Raw genomic sequence first — 12,357 nt, 5'->3', positions numbered from 1 at the left:
AGCTCTTGGGTTTTAACAGGATACACCATTAAAACCATTCTTGTTATTGTCTTTCCTTCAGGAGCTGATGACTGAACTAATTCTCTTTAGTTTTCAATGCACTAGGGAACACATTGCCAAGCAATGATAAGCTTTGTAGGGAGTGTAGAGATGGAGGGGGGAGAGAAAGGCAATGGCATCTATCAGAATTTAAACCTCTTTGCTTGAAACTGTGTTCAAATAATAAAGCGAGCAGCATGTCTTTCGAAGAGACTGGGAATAATTTCTGCTTTCTGTGGGGGGTTCATGACTTTGTGTGTATGTGTAAAATATGTCTTGAGGGGATTGGTATAAAGTTAAACTGGGTGAAGTAGAAATATTTTACTCATCAGCTTTGCAGTCACAGAGTTTGCCTCGGCTAGAACAAAACTGCTGAAGCATTTAGAGAAAATTAACCCCCCATCCTGGCAGCCAGATGTGACTGGATTCTGATGAGTGCACACGAGTGGGCAGAGAAACCAAGAGACTGTGAAATTCCTGTCAGGCCCGTGTACTGCAGAATGGGCTATTGACTGCTTTCTCTATTCCCCTCCATCATTCTTCTTGAACACTGCCATTAATTTCCTCTCCTGCCTTACCAATTCCTTTTTTTCTGCCCTCTCTCCCCCCCAGCTCTCTTTGTTGCAGAAGAGGATGCACAAGGTTTTGGTAAAATACTTAGAACAACGCAGCCTCGACAGCCAGGCTGAACTGGACCGATGCCAGGCTCTCTCCCAACAAACCACCCAGAAAATAAAAACTGCCCAGGTATTATTTATATATATATTTAAGTGTGTGTGTAGAAAACAGGTCAGCAAGCGACACCATCTACGCTATGCATTTGCATAGCAAATCTTTTTTATTCAACATTCATCCCAGTGTAGGTATGCTAACAGATGGTAGCATATTCTTATGCATACTACAGTAACTCCATGTTATGCTTTGCATTGTTTGAGCCTCATCCAGCTAGTCAGTTGCCTTGTGTCTTCTATTCCAAGCAAGAGCAGCCAGGCAATTATCTACCAAAACGTCTGCCTCAGTGCTATAGTGCAATTAGAGGCACTACTCTTACATTACAGTATATACCTTCACTTATCAAATCATAGACTGATGTATGGAATAATGTGTGTGACTGAGGAGCTGTATTAATTTTTTTTGTGTGTCAGAGTCTCTCCCTCTTGCAAAAATATTCACACCCCTATGATAGCCTTCACATTTTTAAATGCTGCATCTTAAAATTTCTATAGAATTTCATTTGATATTACCTCTGTCCTGATTGTTTTAGATGTCTCCTTGCTGCTACATACCTGACTTATGAATGAATGACTAACATGCCCCTGCAGCACTTGAAGGCTGCTGAAGAGGTCATGCAATAATTTAAATCAGGTGTGCTTCAACAGAGAGACATCTAAAATATGCAGGGCAGTCGTACTTTAGGACTAGGTTTGAGAACTAATGGACCTCAAAGCATGACATAATTGCAAAGTGGAATGTAAAACCGTTACAAGTACGGTAAGAAAAAAAACAAAAACAAACATTCCCTTATATCTTTAAATGCGATTCTGTAAAACCAACTGTCTTGAGAAGTCACCTAATTCATAAAAAGTATCCTTTGGGTGTGTAATGTTATTTCATCACACAGCTGTTCTGTGAAGGCCTCGTAGGTTTGTTGGAGAATGTTTGTGAAGTTCAACATGACTAAGCAACACACCAGGGAGGTTAGGGATAAAGATTTGGAGAAATTAAAGCAGAATTAGAAAGTAAAAACAAATATCTCAACCTTTAACATCTTAGAAGGCAATGTTCAGTCCATCATCATAAAAAAGAGCGTCACATATCTGCAAACCTGTGGAGCTATAGCCACCCATAAAGCTGCAACATCACACCATACAAAGGAGTGTGTTTATCAGACAAGTAGCTTAAGAGCTTAGGTTTCTCTGGGAGAGCTGCAACGATCCACAGCTCAGGGCAGATGATCTACTGACACAGCAACTACTAGTTTGGCACATAAAGTACATGCATGATTGCTGCAAACATCAAGGAAGTATCTCTGGTCAGATGGAAGAAAAACATTTAGTAAGCATGCCATCCGTACGGTGAAACATGGTGGTGGCAGCATCATGCTGACATAATGTATATCATCAGCAGAGACAAGGAAGTTGGTGAATGGGACAGTTGGGAAAGTTTTTTTTTTTGTCAGCAGAACAGATTCCCTTAACATCTTTTTGTGTATTATTATCACCCAATCAATAACCAGGCAACAGTTTAACCTAAATTTGCCAAGCTGGTGAAGACACAGACACATAGACCTGCATCTTTTAATGCCATAAAAGGTAGTTCCATTTATTTACTCAGGTGGGTGAATACTAGTGCATGGTACACTTAAGATATTCATATGAAAAATATTATAAAGAAGACATACATTTTTCCAGTTTACATGTATGTACAGCTCTGTATTGGTCTGAAACATAAAATCCTATTGAGTTTGGTTGTTTTTAATAGGACAAAATTTAAAAAGGTTCAAATTTTCTGAATATGTTTGCATGACACTGAGCATGAATTATCTCAAATATTTCTTTGTTATTGTTGGCCATAGCTGTTTTTTTGTTCACGCTATTGTAAATATAGGCACAATCACGTTACATGAATTATGTTCATGTCTTCCAACTTCCTCATCTTTGTGAATAAGATAACCTTCTGTCTCTCTTGCACAAGAGTTGCAGCATATTCTGCAAGGTTGAAAAGTAGGGATCCTCAATTAGAGGATAATCGGTGTCTAATCTGTGCTGTGATGTGCGATGAGGTCAAAGCGGACAGAGGGACAGTGATGAATCTATATAAAATGTCCTATCCAGCAATACTATAGGGCCAGGTGGCGTGCAACCATGCTATGATCTACATCCACTTTTTTCTTAATCTTATCCTAACAGCAGTACCCTACAAAATCGAAAGTATCTTATACAGTGAGTTATTCTGATGTGGAACACCAGATTCTATTAAGAGGTGTCCTTCTCTGTTTTATCTCCAACGGCTTTCATGTTTTTTGAAGTCCAGTCTAGACATTACAGGAAGCAGCTATTTCTCAGCAGCCCTGCCTCAAAAGGCCCCAGCAGATCGCTGCTCAAGGCAGGGAGTATTGGGGCACAGGGGGAGGAGCTATGAGGGAGCTGCAGAGTGTGAAGGACAAAAGAGCTGGTGTATTCAAGCGCACCGCAGCGTCACCCGTCACAGCTCAGCACAGGTTCCATCAGAGCAGGCAGCACTCACTTTAAACTGGCTCCTAAAGAAGATTGCAGGAGAGGGAATATCTTCCATAACATACACAAGGAAAAATAACCCTAAGGGGTTAAAGAAAGGCACTTGGAGAGTTTATGAACAGGAATAAATGTACTACATACTACTATAGAGATTTTAAACCCTTGCTGATTACCTCTTGAAATTTTGTACTGAAATAAATTGACAAGAATATAAATATTTTTGTTGTCTAACAAAGCAACGGTAAAGAAATGAATTGAACTGATACTGGTTGCAGCAGGAGTGAAACCAGGCGGAGTCCTGATGAGGCCTATACTAATCCATCATGTCCACTTAACCCCACAAGCAAAACATTAGAAAGGTCAGGTTTGCTCCTTCAGACGCCACATGGCAGTTCTCTCATAACTAGCTTGAGGGAAGGAAGGCTGAGGAACCCTGGGGTGGGTGGGGGTGGGATCGGAGGGGTGGTGGGCTGCCATCAAACTCCTGCCAGAACTGGCAGTTCAGCTTTGTGTTCTGCAAGTTTACACTAGGGATGGCATAATTGACAATGGCTAACAGCAGAGAGCAGTGCAGAGCTTTGTTGAATGGCCAGTAATGATTGGAGCAGACGCCCACTGCCCCAGTCCCAGGGGACAGTAATCCAAGATCCTGTTTCTGATATAATTGTTAGTCAGAGAATTTCTGCATGGCCAGGCTGGTTCACATTCCCAAGCTAGTTGACTGCCAGGCAGTTTAATAGAAAAACTGGATGCTGAAGTTTTTTAAGCAGAGGAGCATTGAACCTGGACACGGTTCACCAGGAGCGTTATTCTGCCTCCCTACAAAAATAAGAACAAGCTGGTAACTTTACTCTCACACTTGTAGCCAATGCCAACCATTTAAGTTACTGCAAGGTCCATAACCCCCTCAGTCTCATAAACATTAGTTCAGTCTAATGACTTATTAATAAAATAAATTAAATATGAAACATTAATGACAACTTCCTATTGAATTTTTCACAGCTGCACTTATAGAAAAGAAAGAAGTAGCTTTTATGTTATGGTTAATCGAACAGTTTACCTATGATTGTAGAAAAAAAAACATCTAATACTATTAAGTTTATGTATACCTTACAAGACAAACAGTTGTACCACTTAGCTGCACATAATTAAGTATGGCACATGTATTAGTTTTTAAACTAGTTTGTGTAAGAGTTTAACTGATTAAAGCCAGTCAACAGCCTGTTTGACGTTCATATGTCAAAGGAAGATTATTTTGATGAATGAATGAGGAGCTTTATGAGCTAATCATAATTTTGAGTCTAAAAGTTGAATGAGCATAAAAAAAAATATTGATAAAGCATTCAAACATTACTAACCCTATAAGCGTTTGAGATAACACACATTGAGATCAAAACAAGGATGTTCCTTTTAATTCTGACACATTTACAGTATTGGCTGCTAATGAAGCTGCCTGTATTTTCAAATACCTGGTTTCCTTATAAATATTTCTTTGGCTAGCAGACACATCTAGATACAGAGGACAGTGCTGTTTTTAAACGGCTTTAAACAAGACCACAGAGCTGGTCTGTTTTGCCACCAAGAATAAACCAACAATAGCTAATGTGAAAAGGAAGACAGCCAATTAGGATCAGGGTTTTTAGGCAGAGGTTAAGCCAAGCGATGGGAGATGTTAGGTTTAGATCCACGTGCATCAAATCTTGAATTTCAAGGTATAAACAGAAATAAAAGGTTAGATTTTTTTATTATTGAAAAGAAAAACAAAAAAAAATTTTTTTTAATGAGATGAGCAACCAAACAAAAAAAAGTTTATGTTTGCCATAATGAAAGATGCATACGTTCCCTATGTTTTTGGTCTATTTTTTTTATCTTAGAAAAACAATTTTTCTTAGTTACAAGCTGGGATATTGGTCATACTTTCTTGGAAAATGTGTGCTGAATTTTGCTGTAGATGGAAAGTTTTCAGATGTTTGTGTTTTTTATAAATGAAAGCAGAATGATAAAATATATTGTAAAAGGCTACCTAATTTCTAGTTCTAGTTAATTTGGGCGTGCTAATTTCTAACTGCATTCTTTAAAAAAAATCTTTATCTTGACTAAAGTAAGAGATAATAGTGAACAAATAATACATTTAAGCTGATCAACTGAAGAAAATAGCAGAGTAGTGTTTTAGAGTTGAAAGGTCAATTTCCAGTGGTTGGTCTATATTGCTAAGTCCATCTAGCCTGTTTAGCAGTGCACAAAATGTGGACTAAGCATAATCTGTGCTTATACAAATGGGCCTGCTGTTGTTATTTATCCGTCTTTTTCTTGTTTTAACAGGAAAAGTTGTCAGAAAGAATTTCCCTCCTATCAGCTTTACTAGAGTCCATATGAGATGACTTAACGGCCAGTGTAACACTGGAAAGAACAGGTAAACCAGTCCACATACTGTTGGAATGAATGAGTAGATGCGTCCAGTTCAAGTAGCAGTGTAATTGGACATTCACCTGTACCAGACAACTTACTTACCCTAGCATGCTTCACTATCCCCCCCCACTTTTCACTTGCAGCAAATCCATAACAATGAAACAGGTGACTTTCATGCTGCTGTCAGGACTGATCTAATTTTAGCTGGGTGAATGATTGCAATTGGCTTTGCCTCATCAGATAATTAATCTATGTCACCATTAATTGGAAAAGAGAATAATTACAGGCAGTGTTGACAGAAATTCTACGCTTCTTCAGATTTCAAGATCTAATTACAACTAGTGAAGCCCCATGACCCTAAGTAGCACTTAGTACACTTTAGCCAGACTGACCACCTCCATGTGGAGACCGTCGTCCTGAGGAAAATACCCTGTTTTTGTCACGGCGCCCCACTCTCCTCCAACGTCTTCACCCACTGAAAACTGTCTCCCTCAATCACTTTTCAATATTCAATCTTAATTTTGTGGAAGTTTAGCATTTTCAATGAGCTGGAGATGAATGATTAATGAATAAATTTAAATGCTTCATTTTGTCCATGGATCATTAGTTAAGTCCTTTGTGGGAAGGACCTGAGAAAGGAGTGAAAATTATTGAGACATTAGCCTGGAGCAATCCAGGGGTAAATAGTGTGCACAAAGGGATGTTGTGTGCGCACTATCCACTGGCATTCTAAAGAACCCTGGGGAAACGCTGTTTTCAATTTGGAATCTTAACTGAATCACATTTAGTTCTTGTAGGAAATTGATTTTGTTTCATAGTGTTTAACCAGAGACATGTCAGTGCTCCACAACATCACCTGCTTCATATAGACCTCAAAAGTCAAATGTAAACCATGGCTTTAAAAAATGTGCAAATTTTAAAATATGTACTGAAGATAATGCTACAAACAAAATATGAAAAACAAAATAACATATTTAGAATAACATATTTAGAAAATATATATATATAATCTGGAATGTTTTGTTAGAGCTATCATTGTGAGCGACCTGAAGTTCTTAGAAATACTGTTGTCACCCTTTCTGTTGGCAATGACAGAGATCTTCTTGCTTGTTGTTGTTTTTACAGACACCTCACCTACCAGTCAGGCAGAAGGGGGCAGTGTGAACACAACAAAACTGGAGAGATAACTGAAACATGACCATTTACAACTGGTTTTGGACTTTTTTACACAAGTGATTAGCAAATCCCCTTTTATTACTTTTGTTTGCAACTTACAAGCATAAGAAATTCTTCTTTACATCTGTTTTAATTACCCTTACCTTTTAGTTTTTGATGGTAAAATATAATAAGAACTTCTACTTATTTAGAAAAATAATCTAAACTTAGAAAATTCCGCTACCTATAAAGTTTGTTTTATCTTTTTCAAACAAAAAAGGAAATACATTAACTGAACTTGAAGTGCAAGATGACACTGTAGCATCAAAACAACTGAGGTAAAACTTTATTTGAGGCACTTAAAGCACACAGGAATGGTTATGTTTCTGCTCATTTCTACAAATGAACAGAAACATAAGCCATATTCATTGGATGAGACAAACTGTTAGGCAAGGCTCCTTATTCTAATTTTATGTTGTCTATATTTATTTTTGTGATAAAAGGGAAAATAACATCCCCTCTTTATGAAATGGAAATAAAAGTCAGTAAGCTGCAACTACATATGGACTGACCTCATTCTCATGCATGATTTTGTTTTTGTCACCTCAGGCTTTCTGGACACTTACTTGCTCCAAAACTTTGTTAACTTGGATGTATAAAGCCAATTTGATGTCTTTACACCCACCTTTGGTAAATCTTATATAGTTTTATCCTTTTAGCCTCGTCAAAGCGCCACAAACTACCTTTAGTAAATATATCTCATTATGCTAGGAATTTTTGCTCCTCTCCTTTTGTTATGACTTATTGATAATTTGGCCTATGGTGCCTTTGAAGTTCTGATATAAATTTGTATTTTTAATGTGCTGAGGGAGTTGCTGTCTTGCTTCAAAAATGTGACTCGCTTTATAATATGCAGCTAAAGTTAATCCCAGACTGAGAGACAGCTGAGATGGTCACATCACACAGACAGATTAATAGAGAGCATAAAAAACCACTAAACATTCTAATTTATTGCCCTTTTACTCTAAATATAGGTGGTAAGATTACACATACAATTCAAATTTTGGAACTTGCATTCTGTTCCCATTTGCACCACATTCCTAACTTTTAGAAAAAGGCTGATCCTCTGTCATTTTACCATGAAGTAGCACCAACACTGATGGTCCTGAATAATTATGATGTTGATAATATAAAAGGAATAAAAATCCCAAATGTTTAAGGTTCATATTTAGAGGATTTTCTTTATTAAGGCTTCTGAGCCCAAAAGCTTTAACTGTTGTACATCGACACACAAAACATGTATCTGTTAATGCAGTGGACAGCTTGCAGAGCCGAGGTATCACCAGCCCATCAAAAACAGCTCAAAAAGACAAATGCTCAGTCCATCTTATATTCCTCATATCCTTTACTGACTATATAGCAATATCTTCCATGAAAGTGCCTCTCCAACACATTTATCTGCTTACCATGTATCTAATCAATCCCCTAAATAAATGAAAGTGAGCCACAACTGGATGTCATCACATTTATCTGCAGGCGTGCCTCGAGGTGCACACGCCTAAAAGCTGCTCCTCTAAACACGGTAAACTGTGAAAGTACTAATGAGAAGTGCCTGACAGCTGAGACATATTTTCATTCATATTTGATGCTTGTTTCACTATGTTGAGGATCAAATTTATAGTATATTCCTTGCCGTGCTGTTGTACTCTGTGATGGATCAAAGCAGGGATAGGCGCTTTTTGTATAAAGTATAAAGGTAGATTCTGCAAGAAGCATGTTTTTAAGGGAAAGGAGGGGGATCTGATTTACTGGCAACGTGATTCTCAATTTCAGCCTGGCGCCACCATGCAGACGATGGGTCCGTTTCGTTTGGATTCACTTCAGTAATCAGTTTTGATCGCCGAGGTGAAGCCGAGCGAATCAGAGCAGAGTTCTGTCTTCTGTGGCTAAACAAAATTCCGCTCTGAGGTCTTTTTAAAACCAGTGAAATGGAGGTGTCCTCTGAAACCGTCTCATCTTTGTTCAGGAGAAAGTAGAGAGTTGAGCCTTGGAGCTGAAGAAGTCAGGAAAAGAATTCGAGTTGAGAGGGGAAGCCACTGTGTCTAAAATATCAATGAGGGGAGATGCTGCCAAGTTTGGGGGAACACAAGAGGGAAGGATGACCCGGACAAAACACAGCAGCACATAGAGAAAAATAATCTCCTCTATCATTTTTATTTGACTAGATATAAAAATAAACATTTCCTTTCTGCTACTGCTTTGATGTAAAGTATGTTTTAAATAGTACATTTCAACAAACTTTACCAAACTAAAGTATCCGTCAGTCAGTCATACTGCACCTCTTTTTAACCATAGTCTGGAACTGTGTGTTTGCCCAGGTGAGTCCTTCATGTTGAGCTCAGCAGAAAACATGACAAACAAATTCATCAGTATAACAATACGTGCTCCTTGTGCTTCCACACTCATTTGATTTCAAAGATATTTATCTTAAGAGGATAATAATTTGTGAAAGTCTTTGACATTTGTGGCTAGCTAGCATGATAATAAATCCGTGGCTTGGAACATTTTTTAGTTAATTAGAGTCAATCAATCCAAACTTTGCTCACTTACCGGTGTGAAACCGGAGTATAATGAGCAGAAATCAGCATGGTGATTGGAAAACACAAATTACAGCTGTTAAAGAGAAACTCATCCACTTTCTGTTGGTGCCAAAATGCCTGCTGTGAGGATTTAAAATTAGCAAGGCATTCCTTTAATGGATGTTGTGGGAACATGCACCTCTATAATTAAGAAAAAAAAACAAAAAAACAGTTAATATCCTCATAGGCTAAAATGAGAAGTGTTAGTATGACTGCACGGGAGCTCTTACAGAAACAAGCTGGTCAGTTGGCTGTTTTAATTAAACTTACAGTGCATTGCCAAAGTATTCATACCCCATTGAACCTTTTTTTTAACTGTCTTACATTACTATTTGGATCTTATGTGGCAAAGCTACAAAAAAGTGTATTTTTGTGAACACAGAGGTTATGGATGATATGTTTTTAAAAATCTGGTTTATAATTTTATTCTTCTTTGTATTTCTGATTCCCTTAAATAAGGTCTAATGCAACCAATGGCCTTCACAAATCCCCTAATTAGAAAATATAATCCACCAATATGTTATTTAACCTAATTTTAAAGTTTTTTTTTTTTTTTTTATAAATCCTTTAAAGTTGAACACAGTGTATCAAAGATCAAAGAACACACCAGAAAGGTTAATTGCATCTCTTTTGAATTCTTTGAACATATTACAGAGCTGTGTTTAGTATTTCAATGGAAAGAGCACAAATGATGCACAAGTGCAGGTAAACACGAGGAAGATGGTTCTACATAAAACCCCCAAAAACTTTCTTCTTACATAAGCAACATCACTGAGAACATGACATGGAGCACAGTGCTGTCTCTGCTATGCTATGAAGGTGCTTTCATTCAGCAGGTATAAGGGGACTAGTCTGAGTCAATGGAGAGAGGGCAATCATGGAAATAAACCTGTCAGAGGCTGTAGAAGACTTGTGACCCACACACTTTGGGTCCACTTAATCAACGGGAAATTACCCTAAACATATAGCCAATGTAAAAGTTCAGATCAAAGAATATCCATGTGTTAAACGGTCCAGTCCAAGCCCAGACCTCAGTCATACTAAGAATTTTTGACTTATTTAGGTTTTTCAGTCTTTAATTCAAGTGGAAGACCTAAAAACCCTGCAACTTTAACTGGTTATAAAGATTATTCCACAAAGTATACAGTATTCCCCCCAAAAATGTTTTTTTATGCTTATAGACTGGTATCTACTACTCTGAGCTGATCTTTTACATTAACGGCCCATCTAGCTTGTGGCTGTAAAAGAGGGAAAAGTTCAGTGGGTATCAACACTTCCTTCAGACCTTATTTCTATTTTTTTATTTTTATTTTTTTTTTGACAGTTAAGTAAACTCATAATGATGTGTCACCATGCTGTAGCAAAGAGGTGGTCAACACAAGTTCATCAGTAAAATCACACAGTGGGTGTAAATGAACTTCTTTGATATATGAGGCCGTTTTTTTGTGTTAAAAGCTGCCCATATCCCAAACTGTGAGTGCTACATTCATATATTCTTGACATATACCTTGCACCTTACATCCATGGAGTAATGATGTGAGTAATGACCTTGCGACGTTAACAGCATCATGCAGCCTGGATCTTCATCGGAGTCAATCTGAGCTCCCAGACAGAGGCATAATGACACCACCAGGCTGTCGGGGCAACCAGGATGTATGCGACCTCGCTGCCGGATGTAATTTGCTCTCAAGAGCTCTTGGAAAAGGGAGAGCTTATGTTGTCGGGCTCATGTCGTCTGGGCTGGTAACAGCAGCTTGCTATTGTATTAATTATTGTCAGGGAATCCAAGGGGTGTAGATAATACAGAATGCACTGGTTGGTCCCATTTGTTTCACTTGTCACTGGAGTGAATAATTGGGAGTGCTGACCATATTAGACACAGAGAATTTCTAAAAGATATGACTCCAACAGTTGGAATACAAAAGTATGGCTCAGAAATTAAAAAGCTTTAATGTGTGCAAATTTTAAATCAGTATGCAATGATTTGCTGGCTTTCTGTTGCCAAAAGCCTTTTCAGAACAATAGTACCAATGATTCTGATTCCCAATAAAACCTCCATATGTTAGAGAAACAGTATGTTTTATGAAATGTATTTATTTGTTCTGAAAACAAATAGTGGTTCATCAGATATTCTGGAATCTTTTAAGGCTTGAGAACATTGATAGTACTTCAGTAGAAAGGGGTTTGCTAATACAATGGGGCTCATCTCGCAATCCTCTCAAGGAATAACTATCAGTCCTGCTACAGCAGCTTCGGCGTCCCTTGGTGACCGCGCCACTGAGCCCGTGCTCGCTCCATCGCACCCCACTCCACGCCTGCTGCCACCCTGAAGGTAGATGCATCACGCTGGGGAGGCTGTGCAACAGCAGCCCCCTCTTCTCCCTCAAGCCCCCAAAACCTTCTCTACAGCCCTCTCTGCAACTCCGGGTGTCCTCTGCAGCCCCTGGTCCCAAAAGTGGAGGTTCTCCCTCAGGTGACTCCTCCACACCACCTCCATGTGTCCTCCCACCTGAACTGCACAACTGGTATTCTTTTGTCATCTGAGAATGCCACACATAGACACACACACACTGTGCTCACTCTGGAGGGGACACCGCCTGTTCCTTTCTGCTCACCTCCCGGCTGCTGGCTGACTCTGTGAGCCGTGTCTTTGGTGGCGACGCCATGTGTGGGGGATCTAGGGGTTTAAAAACAGCAGGTCTCCCATTCCCCCTGAATGAAAAATATAAGTCCATCCGGTTTATTTAACCATGGATATTACATAAATGATCTCTGACCAAGTTTTATCTGAAATGATAAACAGAAGTTCATTGGCAACCATTAACAAATTGTTAGCGTTTTTATAAAAAAAAAAAAAAAAAAAAAAAAAAAAGCTCTAT

The 12,357-nt window shown here is 38.5% G+C and overlaps 1 protein-coding gene across 1 annotated transcript in view; it reads left to right on the top strand.

Moving 5' to 3' along the window:
• The window catches only part of LOC119795650 (coiled-coil domain-containing protein 178), a 31,221-nt gene extending 23,818 nt beyond the window's left edge, over nt 1–7,403 (top strand). Inside the window, exons 19-21 of the mRNA XM_038303732.1 lie at nt 652–786; nt 5,598–5,688; nt 6,810–7,403. Of these exons, the coding sequence (XP_038159660.1) occupies nt 652–786; nt 5,598–5,651 (189 nt within the window). The 3' untranslated portion in view covers nt 5,652–5,688; nt 6,810–7,403. The remainder of the gene's footprint in view (nt 1–651; nt 787–5,597; nt 5,689–6,809) is intronic.
• Nucleotides 7,404–12,357: the final 4,954 nt, after the last annotated feature.

The sequence above is a fragment of the Cyprinodon tularosa genome, unplaced genomic scaffold (genome assembly GCF_016077235.1).
Source record: "Cyprinodon tularosa strain WSP-4 unplaced genomic scaffold, ASM1607723v1 ctg52, whole genome shotgun sequence".
NCBI lineage: Eukaryota > Metazoa > Chordata > Actinopteri > Cyprinodontiformes > Cyprinodontidae > Cyprinodon > Cyprinodon tularosa.
The sequence above is the reverse complement of the archived record's forward strand: the minus strand, read 5'-3'. Positions and strand labels throughout refer to the sequence as shown.